The following is a 22,797-nucleotide window of genomic DNA, read 5'->3' on the forward strand; positions in this document are numbered from 1 at the left end:
GATTGACTTTTATATTAATTAGCATAGGACATTTGTACCACATAATTCAAGGTGGCAAAATGGTCTTTTTCCAAATTACCAAGTCTTTAAATCAAATTAAATTCCTTACAGTTGTGAAGATCATGGTGGTCTCATCATCCCAATATGTGTGTATATACACACATATATACACATACTCACATATATGTATACATACACATATATATTTATTGATGTGTGTACACATATACCTCATACCTACTTAAAAAGACAAAAATCCAATAATGACTAAATAAATAATGATTAAATAAATGGTTAAATATTTTATTATATTAGCTAAGAATATGAGTTTCATTAGTCAAGTGAAGGAGCCTTAGGAAATGACAAATGCTAGAATGTCTCTGTAATTCATCAGCTCATAAGAGCAGCAGATGGTAGCTGCTAAATTTCCCAAAATCTCACTTCCAATGACTATTAGGAAATGTGCCTCTCATTTTCAGAGTCTCTGACGTTGCAAGGTTTCAGAAGAGGGTCTTCTATTCTCCAGAAATCCCAGGATATGACAAGCAGCAGTGGATTTCTATTGCACCTGGATTAACCTGTCCTAACTGGTGGGTCCTTCCTGGAACTCCAACCTAAAGTCTCCACTTTATGAAGCTGTAGAAATCTTCACCTCAGTCATAGTATCATAGAGTGGATTGCTTTTCTCTGTGTAGCTGGCATACGGCTCCACTTCATCCTAATTTCATATAGAAACCAAAGTTAAAATCCCAAATACAGAGACCAAAAAAATCATTGCAGAAACTTGCTCTGTCATTCTATTATGACCAGACTTCTTGCAGATACTCACTACCCTCAAGGTCATACACAGAGCAAGTCACCAGTCTCATGGGTAAGTAAATAATAGGTGTAAATCAGAGACTTTCATACATTGGACAAACATATCTTGAGTGTCTACAATGGGCATGGCCCATGAGTGCTACAGAACTCTAAAGAAGGATACTATTTGTATAGGTTAGCATGACTAGAGAAGGCCTCATACTAGAATTTGATCTTGAATGATGGGTAAGATCTCAATAATTAGGGAAGAAGGAGAAAGACATACATAGTGCTTCGTAAGTATTTGGCTTATGAGAAACATGTTCTAACGAAAACAGCCTGGCTATCATAAAGATGTATTTGGAGTTAGTGGCAGATAAAACTGGATAAATATAGATGAGCCCAATTGTAGGGAGCCTTGAAAGCCAGGTGAGGAGTTTTGATTTTATTCTGTAGGCAACAAGGAGATTAATTAAAATTAATGATATGTAGTGACATGATGAAATGAGTGATCAGACAGATTAAATTGGGAAAAAGTATAGAACAGATCAGAACAAGAAGAGATTAAAGATAAAAAGATAAATTAACCAATAAATCAGTATGAAATTACTGAACGTTTATCTATCATGGACAGAGAATTATGGTCACTTGACACTGTTTAAAGAAGGTCGTTATAATATTACAAGCTGAGGCAATGACGACTTGTATTTGAATGGATAAAGTGTGAATGAAGAGGAAGCGGTGGATAAGAGACATTTTAAAAGAAAAATTATAATAGAAATTTGGTGACTATGACCAACAAATAAGTGTGAAGTTTTAGGTCTTGGTGAATATGAGAAAGGTGGTACAATTAACTGAAATGGAAGCTGGACCTTAATAAATGGTGGGTTTAAGGAAGATTAGAAAAGAGAGAATGAGTTCACTTTCCCCAATGGTTTTGAGAATTTGGAAAAATATCATGTCTTACATGGTTGAGTATGGAACAAGGTGGATTTCAGTTCAGTTTGAACTGGGAAGATCTTCCTAAAGGCAGACTTCAAACAAATTGGACCAGCCCAAAGTGACAAAAAACAAAATGTGTTGTTTTTGTACAAAACACCAACTTCAATATATCAGACTGAATGATTTAGAAAAAAAAAAAGATTCACTGAAATTTCCTTCTTTATCTCACCTCTCTAACCCCTGGAGTAGCTTCTGGCTTTGAGGATTTAAAAGTCCTGTAAAAATAAACAAATAAATAAAAACAAAAGTAAGCAGGAATGATTACAGCAAATCTCTACTTAGGTTTCAGGATGAAAAGAAGCACTAAATTCCTGGCCATATTGTTCTATTGTCCTTTGTTTGCCCTGATGGGCATGAGCAGTTTAGAGGTTATTTAAGACCAAAAAAAAAACCATAATGAATAAGAAATTAATACCTACTCCTTAGCTACCAGCACTCCCTGAATGCTACTCCTAGGAACATACATTGATCTCAGCTTAGAGAGAGCTCAGTACATACAGGAAAGTCAAAACACTCATAGTAAGGATGTGGGCGGGGGTGAGCAGGAAGGTGGGAGATGGGACTTATTTCATTGCCTTTATTTCAAAATAGGAAGGGAAGGCAAACAGATATGTGAACTAGATGGAGATTATACATGAAGGCATCTCTTCTTGGTACATGTGAGCAGTACTGTAATTAATTTCCCAGCACAGCTCATTGGCAATCACCCTTTCTTCTATACCCCAAAGACCTACATGGCTGAATTCATCATGCTTTTACCCAATTTCCCATAACATTCTTTATTCCTAGAAGATCCTCTGATTTCTCCATCAGCTAATGAAATTACTTCCGTCATTTAACATTCACTCCTCAAATCTACCTTTTCTGTGAAAACTTTCTTAACTAAAAGAAACAAGGTAGGTTGCCCTCCCTAAAGTAATTCACACTACCCAAATCTTATCTTCCTATCTTTCTCTAGTGCAATTTAAAAGATACATTTAAAAATATTAATCAATACCTGCAGCCACTGGATTTCTTATAAATAAACAATCCCACGATGACCAGAATGACCAAGGAAACAACAGAAACAATCACATATAGGTATGTTAAAGCAGTCCAGGAACCTTTAAAAAAAAAAATTTAAAAAAATTTTTTTAATTTTAAAATTTAAAAAAAAGATAATATTTTAACAATGTCAGGAGTTTTTTTGTTTCATCTTTCCAACCTAAAAGCTCTAGGGAATCTCATTATGAAAATGACTTACGAATAATGGTCCTGGTGTTTCTAGTCTCGTTGGATTCTTCAATTCCGACTAGCCTTACAGCTCTGTTCCTTATTCACGATACTTCATCTCCCATTTCCATGCATTTGCACTGGCCATTTCCTGTGCCTGAAATACATCTCTCCTCACCTCTACATCAAAAAATCCCCTTCTTCCTTCAGGATGTAGCTTAAGCCCTATCTTCTACATGAAGCCTTTCCTTATCCCCTCAGTTGCTAACACACTTCTTCAATCAATCAATCAATAAACATTTAATAAGCACCTGCTGTATGCCAGGCATTGTGCTAAGTGGTTCTCCACCTATTTCATGCTTATTTAAATTTATTCTCTTTATTTTAGAACTCTTGTCTTGCCCATTAGAATGTAAGTTCCCAATGAGTAAAGATTGCCTCATTCTTTGTATTTGTATCTCCAGAACCTAGGACAGTACCTGGAACAGAATAGGTGTTTAATATATGTATGATGATTGATTGATCGATTCTAGGTTTGCTATTTTCTTATGAAGGCATTTAGAACTTTTACTGATATAGAGCCCCTCAGCACTTTCTAGATGGATTGAATGAATAGAGAATTACTGATGCTGAAAATGAAACAACTAGAGAGCTTCCAGGAACACTAATAACTATGTTAACTAATAATTAATTATTAGTTAACTAATAACTTACCCAAAATTAACCAGGTACCATTTACTAAGATTCAGAAATAAAAGGGATATGTAATTTTTTTTTAAATCCTAAGAATTATAATCATCATCCAGCATGGGAACTCTCAGTGTGGAACTTCCCTCCATAACTTAGTGCATGAGACCACAGAGTTCCCTGAAGCACAAAGAAAGTAAATAACTTGCCTAGGGTAACAAAGTTAGTGTCAAAGCATAGCACCAATGCAATATTCACAGCACCAACAGCCACTGTAAATATGCCGGCATAGTGATAAATTGCAAAATATAACAGATTCTTTGTATAAAAGACAGAAGCAAAACATTTATTCGGACACCAGAAAACTAAATCCCAAGACCAGGAAACTGAATCCATTATAGCAACATAAAAGTAAATAAACCATAACAGTACAGAGAGCCACACCACCCTTTAGCCTTCCCACAAGCCAACATTTACTCATGAGCCTAACTGTCTCCCTCAGGTGCATCCTCTCCTCCCTCCATCTCTAACTGCTCTGACTCCCAGCTTCCTGTGGGCTCTGCTCTAAACTTCAACAAACTCTTCCCACCACAGGTTCCATGTGATTACATTCAGTCTGTTGGGGGCAGGGTATATCTTCAAAGAAGGGAAGGTCTTCAAATTCCCTTAATCTTATTAAGGAGCAGGGGAAGATCTTCAAATTCCCTTAGATCTAGTAAGAGGCAGGGAAGATCTTCAAATTCCCATTACCATTACACAAAGGCAGGACTGGAACCCAGGACTTTCTGACTCTAAGTCCAGTGATGCCATGCTGCCTCATATTTGAAACAATATAAGACTCAAAAAAAGGGGAGGGGGGAACCTATCTAATAATTAGAGCCAAACAACATAAAATGAACTGCTTTAATTCTGTGTATAATTCTGTATCCCTGAATGGAGACTCTGGGCGACCTTCTCTCAGGGATACTGCAGAAGGGAGCATTCATTGCACAGGAGGCTGGATTTCATCACAGTTGGAAAGACCATAAAACACTGTACGAATGCATTTCAGTACCATCATCTCACAGTTATAATACCTTATTGTTTACAAAGTGCCTTCCTCCAGCAACCCTATAAAGTAATGGTATAAATACCAATATCATACCCATTTTATAGATGATGGAAACAATACGAACCATAGGAGAAAATGATCATATGATTTTAAGAGTTCATAATAGCCCAAGTTAGGGGTTCTTAGCTTGAGGTTCATCAACTTTTTTTAAATAATATTTTGATAACTATATCAAAATAATATTCAAATGTGTCCATGACAGGAAAAAGATCTAAGGGACAGACTGTGAAGAAGTAGCCTATAATTGTGAATAATAAGAAACTGTCAGGATACTTTCCTGGTGCTAGTAGTTGGTGTAGCAAAAACTTTTCTCCCTGGGTATTTCTGATGCAGTTTGAATATGTGGGGGGTAAAAAGTTAATATCTGGTCTGAGTAACTGTATGTAAGGAGAGAGAATAAGTATTTGATACAAAAGCTGAAGAAATGTAAATCAGTGTGTGAAATTCATGATGTGCTTTTAGGTGTGTATCCTTGAAAATTTGTGGGAGCATTGGGGCTGCTTCAGGTCCAGATCTCCAGAGGTCTTGGGAAGCCACCTTGAGTCGATTTCCATTAGGGAACATGAGATTATTGGAATTAAGGCAATGTAAGGAAGAAGTGATCCTAGCTTGTATCTAGCTGGCAAAATCGAGGCTTGTGTATTCCTGTACTCATTTATATAGAGCAATTCTGGTGTTTGAGCACTGTGACAAGAAAAGGCCTGGCAGACACTAACAGCACAGCTCTCTCCCCTGGTTATCTGTCCATGGGAAAATAGAACGCCTAAAGCAGGTTGCAGCTCATAAGCTGAGTGTCCCGTAAGTCTGTGTCCCAAGGAAGGACATGCTGGTAATAACCAAACATGTATCTTAGAATTTTGAAGCAAGTTTCAAAGTATTCAAAGCCTTCTGACTCCCACAGCTTCCTTCACAACTTCCTGGTCACCTAAGGGCAAAAAAAGTGCCATTTATATAGAACTGGTCCATCCTATTGATGTATAAATACCATGAAAATCACCATAACCTGCCCTGCCCATATTCAAATGCCTTTCTGAAACTCAGGTATGCTATATTTACTATAGTCCTCTTGTTCTAACAATATAAGAAGTTTGCTGAGTGGATGTGTTTCCATATGGGGGACATATCAATAGAAGCTGCACATCTCTATATCCTTGGGGCATATTCTTTCCATATTAGGGCAAAGTAAATCACCTTTGGTTAACTGTTTGATGATTTATGATTGTGTCTTTTCATCACCAAATCCAACCTAAACTAATAGAGTCTTGTTGTTAGGCCCACCCCTAATACCCCTACCTGGTCTTCGAGCAAAGGCTGGATGACCACTTGTCAGATATGTTAAAGAGAGATTCTTGTTTGGGTTCAGGCTCTGTTAGATGGCTTAAGTTCTTTTTTTCTCTGAAATTCTCTGATTCTATTGATAAATGTACTATTGTCATCCTGGAGGGTCTAGATGTAGAAGAGAGATTGCCCAGATCAGCCCCAAGGAGGCCATCTGGTGGCTTGCTTCAGAGTTGTGACCTTGGTCATCATCTGGCTAATGTATTTAGCAGCGCATGGGAGAAGGAGCTCAGTTAGGAAGGAGGATGAGAAACTTTGAAGCTCTGTCATTATGTTGACTAATAATGAATTTCCAATCTAAAAAAATCCTATAGATGTTTTCATAAGAACTGCTGTCTATACACATTGCCCCTGCATTTATATAATTTGGTTTTGTTTCTCTGTGTGTGGGTATGTATGTTTAGCCCATAGATTGCAATTGATATGTATTCCTATTAAATTACATCTTATTAAATATGGTCCATTGTTCCAACCTCTTTGGATCCCAGTTCAAACATCCAATGTATTCATCATTCCCACCAATTTTGTGATATTTGCACAGTTGATAAATATGCTTCCATCCAAGTCATTAAAATTGAATGGAAGAAGAACCAGGTCAGAACCCCACTGCAGACCTCCCACCTTGTCCTCATTCTATTAATTACCATAATTTGAACGAATTCACTGGTTTCTAACTGTTCTGTTATCCAGACCATGCCTCTTCATTTTGTACAAAAAATTATGTCAAGAGATATTCAAATGCTTTTCTGAAATCTACTTATATCTGCAGTAGTCCTCTGATCTATCGATTTAATAATCTCATTGTTGTTGTTCAGTTGTGTTTGACTCTTTGTGACTCCATTTGGGGTTTTCTTTGCAAAGAGACTGGAGTAGTTCACTATTTCCTTCTCCAGATCATTTTATAGGTGAGGAAACTGAGTCCAATAAGATTAAGTGACTTGCCCAGGGTCTTCCTGACTCCAGGCCCAGCCTTATATCCACTGAGCCATCTAGATCAATTCCCCCCCAAAAAAGAAAAAGAGGGATCAGACTCTTTGCCTAGTACAGTGACTATGCAGCACAGAGTAGAGTCTGAGTTCCAGCCATGGCTGCAATTTGGAAGAAGTTGGCAATGAGGGGTAATAATGCCTGTAGGAAAATTTACCTCCTCATTGTTTTCAGCAAGGACCCAGTTCTCTGAGGCCTATGTCCCTCCTATTTTTGAAAACTATATTGCTGACACTGAAGTGGAAAACAAGCAGGTGGAGCTGGCACTATGGGACACAGCTGGGCTGGAAGATTATTATAAGACTATTATAAGACACTCTCTTTTGTCACCTTCATGTGCTCTCCCACTGATGGCCCAAACAGCCTTGATAACCTCCCTAAGATAACCCCCTAAACTAGGAGTAAAGCCCTTCTTTCCCAATGTGCCCATCATCCTCCAGGAGAACAGAAAAGACTTGAGGTAGAATGAGTATATCCAGAGAATTGGCTAAGATGAAATTGGAACCTGTGGGGTTACAGGAGGACCAGACATGGCCAATAGGAACACTGCCTTTGGCTACCTTGAGTGTTCTGCCAAGACAAATAAGGGAGTCCAAGAAATGTTTGAGATGGCCACACAGGCTGGCCTGCACATCTGAAAGACAAATGGCAACAGAGTTGCCCTCTCCTCTGAGCTCTCCCCCATCCAATGCCTCTACAATACAGGGCTCCATGTTGCTAGTTCTTGGTCCCTTCTTTTGTTTGTTTAGTGGGTTTTTTTTGGAGGGGGGAAGGCCAGGCAATTGAGGTTAAGTGACTTGTCCAAGGTCATACAATTAGTAAGTGTCAAGTGTCTGAGGCTGGATTTGAACTCAGGTCCTCCTGACTCCAGGGCCTGTGTTGTATTCACTGTGCCATGTAGCTGTCCCTCTTGGTCCCTTCTTGCCCAAGGTTACATATCTTTTATTCATGCCCTCCTTCTCTTAAGAGTAGGGAAGACCCTTTAGGAAGAAAGAGATCATTTCCTTATCCTCATGAGTGTTAGTTTAGCCCTTGCTCTCATCTGAAACAGGACCGTGCTTTCCTATGGGGTAAAGGGCGAGAGGAAGTGGTCTTTACTGTTTATTTTATCCTCAGGGACACCCTGGACTCTGGTCCTGAATCACTGCCTTGTAATGGTGGAAGGGCTTATGTAATGAAACCCAAGATGGATAGGTCACAGTGGAGAGTTCTGATAAAAGTGATCCACTGGAGAATGAAATGGCAAACCACTCCAGTATTTTTTCCAAGAAAACTCCACAAGCAGTATGGCATGATATGGTCCATGGGGTCACAGAGAGTCTGATAAGACTGAACAACTGAACAGCAACAACAAACATTATCTAGCAGTATTTTTTTTTTACATAACTAGTTCTGGAGTCTAGTTCTTTGTCAGTGCCTCCCAGTGAGTAAGGCTTCCTCCACACTTTAAGTATGACTGAGGATTATTTCTCATTATTCTTCCTCATGGAAGTCACTCAATAAAAGTCTATGGGGGCTTGCAAAAAAAAAAAAAGATTTAACAAAGGAAATTAGGTTTGTCTGATAGAACTTAATGGGTCCATGCTGGGTTGTAGTAACACCTACTTCCCTTTCTAATTCCTCATAAACCATCCCTTAATGATTCATTATAGACTTTTCCCAAGAATCAAAGCTGAACTCAATAGTCTACAATTTGAAGAAGCCACCAACAGAACAACAATGCAAACATGGTCTACTTCCAATCCCATTATCATCAACTGAGTTCTCCGGTATTCCTCCAAAAAGTTATTGACTATGATCTCTGAGTTCTTTCCCTATCCTAGCATATCATTCATCAGGAACAGTTAATGGAACTCAATAAGGTTTAGGTAGGTACTCTGATTCTCCTGATCCCATGAATTATCTTGAGTTTCAATGCCCTCTTAACTGTTTTTGATCTATCCTTAATAATCTGAAGGTCATTTTCCTTGGTAGATAAAACAGAAATGAAAAAAGCACCTGCCCCAGAGTCAAGAGGACCCAAGTTCTGTTCCAGCCTCAGAAACTTAACACCCACATATAAATAATAACTAGCCATGTAACCTTGGGCAAGTTACTTAACCCCAATTGCCCTCCAAAAGGCAAAAGAAAAAGAAAAACACAGAAACAAAAGAGTTAATATTAGTTAACATCCTACTCCCCTTATCTGTTCTTTATGCCTCTTCCTTGGTCTTATAAAAAAGTCATTCATGTTGTCATTTTTTCACAAGTCATTCATAATGTTATTTTCAAGACACTATTCTTGAATCCATCTTCATTGACATGCATTTGCTTCCATCTTTTGTACAAATGTTCTTTTTTTTAGCTGAATTTATTAATAAGCAAGGCATACAAAGACATTATTTTCCTTGGGCACCTTTTCTTCCTTATCACAATAATTTTTATTTTCATTGTCAATTTTTTTCCCTGAGGCCTTCCTTATTTCTTGAACTAACTTTCCTCTCTGGGACTGAGGTCATGAGACTGTACCTATCTTTTCTATAAATTTTTTTTTCTCAGAAAGTGCAAATAATAATGATAGCTCACATTTATATAGCACTTTTAAGATTTGCAAGATACTCTCCTCACAACAATACTATGAGACAAGCCAAGGAAGTATTATTATTCAAATCTGATGAAATTTGGGTTTCAAAAGATTAAATGACCTGTAGCTAGTGACTGTCTTAGATAAGATTCAAACCTAGATCTCTAGACATTTAGTTCAGATTGCTTTCCAGTATACCATATTATGTCTCAAATTATCCCAAGCATTTCCTTATCTCTTACAAATTCTAATAAAATATATCACACATTATAAAGTGTCTTAGTTAATTCTTCCCATGGTTTCTGGCATTTTTACTATATCAAATGCTGCTTTCACCTTGGGTTGAACTAGATAAATTATTCCCTTTTTTGCTCTCTCTATCTTTTGAAAGATGAAATTGTGAGCAGAACAATTTAAGCATATACTGGCTGATTTGCTTTTAGCAGGAAAAAGACTGCCATAAGAGGTCTACATAGACTGATAGATAGTTCCCACAGACTATTTGTGCCTGAGCTATGGTAGAGCATTCTGAGCTCATATTGGTCTGATCAGTCACAGTTGGACACATTGTGACCTGACTCTAACAGAGTGATGTCATTTTGGTCCTCTTTGAGAACAAAGGACAACAACCAATCAACCAACATAGATTGAAGACTTCCATTCCAGCATTATATTGTCTCTGTGACAGTGACCTATAAAAGGAACTGATCATCCATTTCCTGTGTCTGGCTAGGTGGTCTGTAGTATATTCCTTCCATGGTATTGATTTTGCTTATAATTCCTTGTTGATCTTCACCAAATATTTTTCACCATGATTTTTCCAATTATTTCTGCAAATTTTCATGCAGATTCCCATCTTCAGTTTGAGAACAGTTTTTCTGTGTCTTCCATCTAATTTATTTCATCTAACCTATTTATTACTCCTTACTCTCATTCACTCCACATAGCCAATCTGTTGCCAAATCTTGATTTTATCTGCACAATATCTCTTGTCCTTCTCTCCACTCACAGAGCTACAACCCTGATTCAGACCATCATAAGCTCTCACCTCAACTATTGAAATAGTCCTCCAGAGTGGCTCACTCAAGTCTCTCCTACTCCAATCGAGCCTCCACATAAACGCCAAAATTATTTTCCTAAAGATCTGACCATGTTACCTTTTCTAATAAAATCTAGTGATCCCTATTACCTCTAGGGTTAAATATAATCCCTTTAAAAGCTTTCACAACCTGGTCCCATCCTATCCATCCAGCTTTCTTATACATTACTCCATTTCATACTCTCACAGTTCAGCCATATTTAGCTACTTGTTGCTGTTCCTTATCTATGATAGTTCATCTCCCCTCTCCATGACTTTGTACTAGCTATAACCCATGGCTAGAAAGCTCACCCTCTTCACTTCTGCCTCTTGGAATCCACACCTTCATTCAAGACTCTGCTGAAGTTCTACATTCCATAAGAGGCCTTTCCTAATATTCCCCTTTTCTCCCCTTAATTGTTAACATTTTCCCCTCCTCTGACATGTGTTCTACATAGATTTTTTTATATACTGATATACATACACATTGTTTTTCCCATTAGAATGTAAACTCTTGAGAACAAGAAGAGTTTCACTTTTGTCTTTATATCTCAAGTTTCTAGCACAGTGTTTGACATATAATAGACATTTAATACATTATTGTTTGATTATTTCTTTTTAAATATATGTATATATCCTTCCATTGACCTAATTCATTCATGAGTCATAACCCATAACACCTTAGCAACACCATGAGTTCATACTTACCTGCTTTAATTGAGGTCTCTATTGATTACACTATTCAAGACATTGGCATGGGGGCATGAATATGGTTTTTGCCCATTTCCCTGGTTATTGTCAGTTATTCAGCGCTCCCTCTGCTATCATCCTTTTGTCACACCTGCTATGCTCTATCTGGCCTAGTAGCTTTAAGTGGGCAGTTCTACATGTCTCCTTGAATTTTCAGCTCCATACTCCCTTAGTCAAATCAAGCAGATATGTTTTTTCCCTCATCCTGGTTAAATGAGTTCCTTTCAAATTACCTGTCAAATGAGAATGAATAGGAAATAAAACTTACCATCATTGGCAAAGGAACAAAAAAGAAGAAAAGATTCCTTCCAAAATATGTACAAGAATATCTTGGTTCTGTGTCCAGTCATCTGTTGTTTGATTTTGAGGCAGCTTTAAATGTAAAATTCTTATGCCTCTTAGAACACCACTTTTCTCTCATAATATTACTTCTCTGGAAGAGTGAATAGTGAATCAAACACAGCATAAGAGAGAAATGCTACTTACGATGGTATTGATGTTCCATGGACAGACTCTTGTTCCCAGTCAAATGGGAAATGAAGCAGGTGACAGTAGACTCACTGGAGTCATCCCAGGTACAGGTGCTTTTCACAGTCACTGTCCTGTCATCATGAGTTTCATTCACAGTGAAGCAGTCTCCCTGTGGGGCCCAGGAGATCTGGGCAGCCGGCTTCCCAGCAGCAGCCTTGCATGCAATGGTGCCATTTCCTTCCTCAGACAGGGTTGCTACAGGAGGCACTACAGAAGATGAAGAGATTTAGAGAGAGTTGGTGGTTCTGAGCAAGCTACCTGTTATCCAGTCCTGGCTCTGGTTACCCACAATAGCCTGACAGAAGCTGTTCCTTACCTAACACACTGAGGTGGTAGGCAGTTTGGAAATTCCCAGCAGGTGTCACAAAAACACATTTATAATATCCATCATTAGCAGTGGTCACTGGATGTATATGAAGTGTGTGGTTCCACTCAGAGTTAGATTCCCAGGTGACTCCTTCACCAGAGCAGTTTGTCTCCATGGTTTCCTTCTTGTCTTCTCTGTAAGCTATGATACAGGGAGTTCTGTCTCTGAGGAATATTTGCCATGTTATCATTACAAGATCCTTTACTGGGTGAGTGAAGCAGGAGAGGATAGTTGTGGTATTCACCTCTACAGACTTTGAACTGGTAACTGGACATAAAAACAAGAGAATCATAATGACTTTCCTGGAGCAGCCACTCCCACCACAGCCTATCTGAGGTGATACTTGATCCTGATCTGACTCCCAGCTCTGCCACATTCATGGAATGAACATAAGAAAATCCCAAAGTGAGTTGTGGGAGAGGGAGGAATTGGGACCCTACTAAATGGTTTTTCTTCCCAGCATAGTTCATAGATCAGGTAATGAGGTGCTAAGGCATTAAAGGAAGTGCAAAAGCATATTCAGATACTATTAACCTTCCTCCAGGAGTTCTCCCTGATAGAGTGAGAAGGGCAGCTGGTCATTAGCTAGATGAAAATTAACCATGCCAGGGGAGAGAGAGGAGGAAGGGGTGGAAGAAGGAAGTGGAGAAGAGAGAAATTCCCCCTCCCAACCCAACCTCCCAAGGCATGCAGTCTTGTATCAGCTAATTGCCCAATAGGAGACACCATGTCCAGCAGACACAGGCATGGAAAAGAGAGGGTCAGGAAGCACCTTCAAGGAAAAGTAGTCTAGGTAGCTGAGAGTTGAGCTATGAAGAGGAATAGAATCAGGAAGACAGTGAGTGCCCCATCCTCCAGCAGAGACACTGGGCCCAGGAGAGCAGCAGAAGACAGTCTCCTGGGGAAGAGAAGGGACACAGGGCCCTGCAGTGTGGAAGGCCTGCACTGCCTATGTGTGAACCTCACAATCATAACTACTGAGGAAAGAACGTTACCATTGGTGGGCAATTGGTGTAACACCTGTCCAGTTGACATGTTGCTTGGTGGAACTTGAGTTGCTGCTCGTGTACTTTTATATTCTGAAAAGGGGGAAATACACATTGATACATCTTCAGTTTTTAAAAAAAAAACACTTCTATTTTCATGATCTTCAGACTATTTTTGGAATATACCTGCCAATGAGGTAATGAAAACAAGAGGTACAGCCCTGAGAAACATCTCAAAGTTCACAAAATGTTCCCTCAACTGCCCCTTTTGCTTTTAAACTCAATTCATTTCAACAAATGTATTAAAAAAAAAATTCCACAAAGTCTATAAAGCTTACAGAGAAAAGTAAATGCAAACAGAACACACACATCTGGAGATACCAGAAAAAAAATTTTCAGGGTTCATTGAGTCTTGAATCAAGACAAGAATTCTGAGAGACACAGATGAGGAAGAAATGCATTTTCTGTTTTGGGCTTGGGCAAATGCATTACAGAGGTAGATGGAATGAAAAGTTCAGAGAACGGCTAACAGTTCAATTTAGCTAAAATGAAGAATGTGTAAGGAAGAAAAATATGAAATAAAAATGGAAAGGTAGGCTGAAGCTAGACTATGGAATATCTTTTTCCCAAACATAATATAATATAAATTCCCTTTCAATTACCCAGCGCTTCTCCTGTCCCTTCTACTAATATACATCTGATATTAGGATATGGCCTGCTTTCAATTGTATATGCCTCCAAGTAAATTAAAGTTAGTGTGCTTATTTGACCTAGCAGCCAAAGTATTTTAAGCCTTATTTCAAATTGTAGAATAATTTTTTTCTCTGTTGAAGGCATTTTTAGTTATCACTTCACGGGTAAGGGAAATATTTGAGACTGGGCATGCCAAGAAGTCTTTTTTGATATCTACAAAATCACAACAAATAGAACACTGATACTCATATTTCTAATCCTTTGTATTGATAACCACCTTTTTTTCCATACCACAGAAGGAAGGTATTTGGGTATCACTGTCCATACCCATTGAAAATCTTCATAATAATAATACCTAATATTTATATAGCATATTAAGGTTTCCAAAGCATTTTTCTTGTGTTACCTCACTTTTCCTGAGGTACATGCTATTATTATCCCCATTTTACCTATCAGGAGACTGAGACTGAGAAAAGATAGACTCGGCCCACACCATACAACCATTAAGTGTCTGAGGAGGAATTTGAACTCAGGTCTTCTGGGCTCCAACTCCACTACTGTATCTCTACTGAGACACCTCACCACTTTTGTGACAATGATCTTGCTAGCCATTAATCTACCTTTGATGAATATTTCTAGGATATTTCTTTCTCCCCATCCTTAGTGAATGGGTGTGTGCACTGGTGATGGTCTTGCTGTTGTTCAATCGTGTCTGACTCTTCGGGGACCCATTTGGAGTTTTCTTGGCAAAGATACTGGAGTTTTTTGCCATTTCCTTCTCCATCGCACTTTACAGATGAAGAAACTGAGGCAAACAGGGTTAAGCGAGGGTTGCTCAGGGCCACACAATTAGTAAATGTGAGACCAGATTTTAATCCAGGAAGATGAGTCTTCCTGACTTCAGGCCTGGTACTCTATCCATTACACTACCTAGCTACCTCCATCTGAGGATATTATGAGCTAGCATTTCCTTCAAATAGTTACTAAAGTCTTGAAACAAATCTCGGAGACCTGAGACGGGTGACTCTGACTGACAAATATCAATGCCTCATAATAGTTTCTCTGAGTATAGAAGACCTCTCCCAAAGCACAGCGAACATCAATTTCATCAAATCATAGACTGCTACAGTATAAAGTTAGACCTGAAAGGACCCTTAGCAATCAGCTAATTAAAAGTATTCATTTTATTTCATTTTTTGTTCTTTGACTTATTTAGGTTTCTCTGATATAAGCCTTTCTATTATTTTAGCAGAATTAAACTCCTTGAGGACAGGGACAACTTTTCAGTTTATCTTTCTATCACTGATGTCTAGAACAGTGCATTTCCTAGAGTAAGTGAATATTAAATTCTTGGTGAATGCTTTGTTACAGATTTAAAATAAATTTTTATTTCCAAATAATACTTCTTTCCTACGAGACCCAGTATAGGATTCTTATATTTGCTGTTCAGCCATTTCAGTTGTGTCTGACTCTTAGTGACCCCATTTGGGATCCTCTTAGCAAAAATACTGGAGTGATTTGTTTGTCATTTCCTTCTCTGGTTCATTTTACATATGAGGAAACTGAGACCAACAGGGTTAAGTGACTTGCCCAGGGTTACACAGCTAGAAAGTGTCTGAGGACAGATTTGAACTCAGGTCTTCCAGACTCCAGAGCCTGCATCACCTAGCTGCCCTATGGTCCTGATATAAGAAAAATTTAATTTCAATGAATATTTTCCATATATTCAACAGCTATTCTTTAGATTTAAAGCATATGGAATTATCAAGATGTTATTGGCAAATAAAGAACAAATATAGCAGCCAGTAACATATAAGGAAAAAATACTGTGAAGGGTCTACAATTCTATATGTAAATGGAAAGAACATCATAGACCACCACAATAGGCCACTGTGCAGGTGAAGAAACTTTATAACAAATGCCAGTTATTATTATTCAATCTGCTAATTATATATTTAATAAATCTCATATTGTTGCTTTCTCAATGAGTGGGAGAGGGGATGGAGAGGGGAAGAGAATTTGGAACTGAAAATAATTTTTTACATGATTCTACATTCAAAACAAATTTAACTGACTCAAATGGAAATTAAATTGAAATAGGTAAGGTTGCATTTTGTTCCACCACATCAAATGTTGGCTTGTTTTTTTGTTTTATTTTTGTTTTTTAATAATAAAAAAAAAGGACAGAGTCAAGATGGCGGAGTAGAAACAGGACCTCTGCTCAGCTCTGGCTCCCACCACCTCCAATCCATTTAAAAGGGGACTCTGAACAAACTTTGGAGCTACAGAACCAACAAAATGACACAGAGAAGCTAACCTCCCACTGAGGACAGCCAGGCAGGCTGTCAGGAATCGACCAGCACAGCCCTCTGGGAGTAGAGCCCAACTCCACTCCAAGGTTTTAGCCCCAGGGTGGGCCTGACCAGCCACCAGCTGGAGGGACTCCAGATAACCAGCATCTGTGGTGATCCAGAATTATCAACAGATAGATGCTAAGGACAAAGTGAGAGGTCAGTGCAGTGTGGACTTTGGGATCCAGTAGATGGGAGTGCACTGGCTTTTGCCCCTGGGGCAAGAAGCCAATGAGGGCTGCAACACAGCCCCCACCACATGGCAGCTTCAGCTCCTGGACTGCAGATTGTAGGGGGATGAAGCAACCAGTCTGAGGGGTAATTGCTCTTGTTTTAACCTGCTTGGATCTGGATTGCAGTCTAGGGTGGAGGTCCAGGGGTGTGTGACCAGCTTGCCAGAGTGTGTGGAGGCTTCAGAGAGGGCAACCATCTAATACCTCCAGCAGCTGAGAAAACCCCAGTGTTTTGTACAAAGCTCCCCTGTCTGGTAGCAGAGTCCTACTGTGGCAAAAAGCCCAAAAGTCAAGTAACTAAGTGGCAACATAACCAGGCAAAGGAAGCAAAGCAAACAGAAGAATCCAACATTAGACTCCTATTTTGGGGACAAAAAGGAGCAAAGCATGGAACAGGAAGTCAGTGAAGCAAGACAGTGAAGTCAGAACTCCTGCACCAAAAGCTTCAAAGGAAAATACGAGCTGGTTACAGGCAATAGAAGACCTTAAGAAGCAAATAAGAGAAGTGGAGGAAAAATTGGGAAGAGAAATGAGAATGATGCAAGAAAATTACAAACTGAGAGTCAACAGCCTGACTGAGGAAAATCACACCTTAAAAAACAAACTGACTCAGTTGGCAAAAGAGGCTCAAAAAGGCAATGAGGAGAGGAATGCCTTGAAAAGCCAAATTTGCCAGATGGAAAAAGAACCTCAAAAGCTCACTGAGGAGAATCATTCCTTCAGAATTAGATTGGAGCAAATGGAAGCTAATGACTTTATGAGAAATCAAGATGCTGTTAAACAGATCCAAACAAATGAAACAATAGAAGGCAATGTGAAATATCTCATGGGAAAAACCACTGACCTGGAAAATAGATCCAGGAGATATGATTTAAAAATTATTGGACTACCTGAAAGCCACGATCAGGGAAAGAACCTAGAAATCATCCTCCGAGAAATTCTCAAGGAAAATTGCCCTGATATTTTAGAACCAGAGGGCAAAATAAAGGTTGAAAGAATCCACCAATCACCTCCTGAAAAAAATCCCAAAAAGAAAACTCCTAGCAATATTATAGCCATGTTTCAAAATTCCCAGATCAAGGAGAGAATATTACAAGCAGCCAGGAAGAAACAATTTGAATATTGCGGAAACACAATCAGGATAACTCAGGATCTGGCAGCTTCTACACTGAGGGATCGAAGGGCTTGGAATATGATATTCTGGAGGGCAAAGGAGCTGGGATCAAAACTAAGAACCACCTACCCAGCAAAACTGAGTATCATGTTTCAGGGGAAAATATGGTCATTCAGTGAAATAGAGGACTTTCAAGCATTCTTGATGAAAAAACCAGAGTTGAATAGAGAATTTGACATTCAGATACAAGAAGCAAGAGAAGCATGAGAAGGTAAACAAGGAAAAGAAATCATAAGGAACTTATCAAAGTTGAACTATTAACATTCCTACATGGGAAAACGATCATTGTAACTGATGAAACTTTTCTCAGTATGAAAAGAGTTGAAGGGAATAGAAATATATATATATATATATATATATATATATATATATATATGTCTATATCAGAGGGTATACATATGTGAATGTGTGTATATATATGTATACAGGTATACATAAATAAAGGGCACAGGACCAATTTAACAGGAAGGGATGATACTTAAAAGGTGAAAATCAAATGGTGAGAGGAATATAGTGAGAGGAGATGGGGAGAGACAGAATAGGGTAAACTATATCATATAAAAGAGGTAAGGGAAAATGGTTACAATGGAGGGGAAGAATAGGAAGGCAAAAGGGAATAGGTCAACCTTATTCTCATTGAATTTGGCTTGGGGAGGGAATGAAATACACACTAAATAGGGTATCTCACCCTACAGGAGAGTAGGAGGGAAGGGGATGAGAGGGGGGATGATGGAAGGGAGGGCAGGCTGGGGAGTAGGGAAGTTGGAAGCACCCACTTTTGAAAAGGGATGGGATCAAAGTAGAGAACAGAAGCAGTGAGAGGTGGGATAGGAGGGAGGGAAATATAGTCAGTCTTTTACCATATATCTACTATGTTAATGTTTTGCATTAGCTACACATGTACAACCTATACTGAACTGCTTATCTTCCCAGCAAGGGTAGGTGACAAGGGAGGAAGGGAATGAATCTGGAATTCAAAGTTTTAAAATCAAATGTTTCAATATAAATGTATATACTATTATTAATACTACTTTATATATAATTGGGAAATAAGATATAGAGGCACTGGGGCATAGAGATCCACCATGCCCTACTGGAAAAGTTGAAGGGGGTATGGGAGAAAATATGGGAGAGAGCAGATTGGAGGAGGAGATATCCTGTGGGACTGCTATTTTAGAGCAGTGGGTAGGGGAAAAAAGGGGAGAAAATTTGTAACTCAAAATCTGGCGGAAATGAATGATGTAAATCAGAAGTTAATAAAGCATTTGAAAAATGAAAAAAAAATAATCAACAAACAAAAGATACAGACGGATCTTACATTCCCTTTTCCTCTCAGGTTCTTGTTCTATAAATGTTCCATAAAAGTCTCTCTGCTCCTTTCTCATATTTTCTTCAAGGATACCCTGAATTATACATAGAACAGTTTCCTGAAGACTTTATGGCTCCAGAGGAGAAAGTGAGGCTGATGACTTTGCATAGCCCTCCCTCATTTAAATCGAATTCACTTGCAATGTCATAGCATCACCTCCCTGATGTCATGATCCTCTTCGAGAATGAAAGGCAAACAACAAGTAGGCACATAGATCAACCAATCAAGCATGTACCCAGTCCTGTGCTAGGTGCTAGGGATATAGATACAAAAAGGAGACGGTCCTTGCCCTCAGGAAACCCATATACATAAAAACATGTTCACAGATGAAAACAAGAAAGATATAAATATAGATTATGTTTGTTTTTGTCTGGTCATTTTTCAGTTGTGTTCAACTTTTCCTGACTCTATTTGGGGTTTTCTTGGCAAAGAAGTGGAATGGTTTGCCATTTCCTTCTCTAGCTCATTTTATAGATGAAGAACAGAAGCAAGCAGGGTAAAGTGACTTGCTCAGTCATATAGCAAGCAAGTATCTGAGGCCAGATGTGAATTCAGGAAGATCGCTCTATCCAGTGCTCTATCCACTTCACCACCTAGCTGCCCCTATATAAATGAATGATAGATAAAAAGATATACACACAAATATTACATTGATTGTTGATAATCAGAGCCCTTTAAAATAGAGTTGCATTTGAGTTAAACCTTGAGGTTCCCAATAAGTGAAGGTGAGGAAGCAAAATTCTAGGCATTAATCAACAATTAGTTATTTCTTCTCAGTAATTTTTTTGTAATATCACATATTATAGTTTTCATTCTTGTGGAATTTAAGAAATCTTGAAAATCAATCCCTGTATACTTCTAAAATTGTGTTATCCTCAGCACAGTTATTTGGTCAAGTTCTACTGCTTTTCTCAATATATTCTTAAGGGTTTCTTTATTTATATAAAATACTATAAATGTGGTGGTTCCATTATAATGGCTGATAAGGATAGATTGCCACAAAAATGCTGACTCAACAGTTTTGTTTCTATTCTTTCTACCCATGCTCTCTGAATACTCAATCTGACTTAGTGAATGAATGAATGAGAAAGTTCTTCCCTGTACCCTTAGCTAAGTACCTTGTTTCATACTTCACCCAAAAACTGAGGCCGTTAGCAACAGCTCCCTCTTCTCCGCTCTTCTGCATTTCAAATCATTCGAATATTTTCTCTCACTATCATTTCCTTCATTCTGCTCTCAGATGAAAAGGTAAGCCTTATCCTTGCCAAAACAAGCCTCTAGACTTGTACCCTTTTTCCCATGCCCTCTAATCTTCTCCAGCAGATTGACCCTGTTCTCATCCCCAATCTCTATCTTATTTTTAATCTCTTGCTGTCTGCTCTCCTCCATTCTGCCGACAAACACTAGCATATGTTTATTTACAAAAAAAAAAAAAAAGCCCTCACTTGATCCTACCAATAATTTCTTACTAACAAATCTAAAAGTTTATTCACAATCCTCATCCTTCCTGTAGATCACCTTCTCTTTCCTGGATATTCTTTCTTTTCTAGGTCTGTGGTTCTTTTCTGGTTCTCCTATCTGTTTGATCTCTCCTCCTCCATCCGTGTCACACCAACTAATTGTGGGTATATCCTTTGCCCCCCTCTCTCTTCACTCTGTATTTCTTAGCTTGATGATCTCATCAGTTCCCATGGGTTCAACATTATCTAAATGCAGATGTTTGTCCTTAGAGTCTCCTGAGTTATAGTCCCAAATCACCAATAACAGTCAGACATCTCAACTGCAGACAACTGCAGACAACTGCATTTCCCATAGGCATCTCAAACTTAACATATTCAAAGTTGAACTTGTTATCTCCTCTAACTAAACCCTCTCTTCTTCCAAACTTTCCTCTTACTGTCAAGTGTACCACCAACCTCCCAGCCACAAAGGCTATATACTGTCATTCTTACTTTCCCACTCCCACACACCCCATCACATATCCAATCCATTAAGAATCATCATTTTTTTTATCTTCACATCCCTTGTATGTGTCTCCTCTCCACTCACATATACACTACCCTAATTTAGGCCCTCGTCACCTCCAACCTGGACTATTGCAATAGCCTTCTAATTGATCTGTCTCATTCAGGGGGCATCTCCAGGCATCCTGATCTATATCTTGCCACTAGATGGCTCCAGAGAAGAAAGTGATACTTGTGACTTTGCACAGCCCTACTTCACTTAAATCCCATTGACTTGCAAGTCAAGGCATCCCCTCCCTGATGTCATGATCGTCTTTGAGAACAAAGGACAAACAACAATAACTCTCCCCCTCAAGTCTCTCTCCATTCTAATCCATCTTCCACTCATCTGCCAAAGTGATTTTTCTAAAACAAAGGTCTCTGTTCCTTTTCACTTGTTTCATACTTCACCCAATTCCCTCATGCCTGGAATACTCTGTTCCCTCACCTCTGTCTCATAGTTTTCCTGACTTCCTTCAAGATTTCACTCAAATCCTACCTTCCATATGAGGCTTCTCTCCCCCCCCCCCCCCCCCTCTCGCCACAGATATTAGGGCTGGCCTCCCTGAGATTTCTTCTCATCTACTCTGTATATCTCTTGCATTCCCCCAGATATTTATACGGATTCTCCCTCATTAAAAGCCCTGGAGAGTAGGGACTGCTTTTGCCTTTCTTTGTATCTCCCCCACAGTGGCCAATATTTAATGAATGTTTGTTGACTAACTTAGTAGGGACAGTCATACACTCTTAGAGAGCTGGTAGAATGGTAAATTGAGAAAGTCTTTCTAGAAAGCAATATTGGCAACAAATGATATTTCAAAAAAGTCATCTTAAACTCTCAGAAGCCATTTTTGTACTTTGAGCATTATCATAAGAGGGGGAAAGATCAATTAAGAAGATTATAGGTAAATTGAGGAAAATTGAAAGCATTAGGTTAGCTGTTATGACCTTAGGCAAATCACTAAAATTATGTGTATCAGTTTTTTCATCTGTTATAATGGAATGCTAGACAAGATGGTCTCTCTATGAGTCTATGATCTTGTACATTGAAAACAGAGAAATACCAAATACTAAAGGGAATGACTTTAAAATAGTGTCCTTCAGCATAATACCACTAATAATATGTAACTCCTCCTACCCCAGCTCAAAATGTAATCACAAGGTGTTAATGAGATATTAAACTCATTGTAAAAATGCAGCAATATGCAGGGAACCTTTATGTATTGTAAAGACCTCTCTAAGCAAAGGGAAGACTTTAATTCCTTTATTGTAAAATGAAAGGGTTGAACAAGATCTAGTCTTTTCAAATTCTAAATGTATGATCCATTTTGTCTCTCAATTTGTCATTAATATATAATATGTGAAAACAAATGAGCTTGACCTAGCTTGTAGCTAGCCTTATGATCTATATGGTTTGGGGGTATACACTTTATCACAGGCACTTTCCTCTATATAGGAATATATCTCTTCTCTGGGAAAGAAAGAAAGAAAGGAAGGAAGGAAGGAAGGAAGGAAGGAAGGAAGGAAGGAAGGAAGGAAGGAAGGAAGGAAGGAAGGAAGGAAG

At 38.6% G+C, this 22,797-nt stretch overlaps 1 protein-coding gene across 1 annotated transcript in view; it reads right to left on the reverse strand.

Moving 5' to 3' along the window:
* Window positions 1-276: 276 nt before the first annotated feature.
* Window positions 277-22,797, reverse strand: part of CD200R1 (CD200 receptor 1) — a 44,746-nt gene continuing 22,225 nt past the window's right edge. The window contains 6 exon segments of the mRNA XM_069069867.1: window positions 277-718; window positions 1,970-2,015; window positions 2,798-2,903; window positions 12,013-12,264; window positions 12,374-12,691; window positions 13,420-13,503. Coding sequence (XP_068925968.1) covers window positions 629-718; window positions 1,970-2,015; window positions 2,798-2,903; window positions 12,013-12,264; window positions 12,374-12,691; window positions 13,420-13,503 — 896 coding nt within the window. The 3' untranslated portion in view covers window positions 277-628.

The sequence above is a fragment of the Petaurus breviceps genome, unplaced genomic scaffold (assembly GCF_028583685.1).
Source record: "Petaurus breviceps papuanus isolate PSGF00001 unplaced genomic scaffold, PetGlider_PUasm1.0 90792, whole genome shotgun sequence".
Lineage (NCBI taxonomy): Eukaryota > Metazoa > Chordata > Mammalia > Diprotodontia > Petauridae > Petaurus > Petaurus breviceps.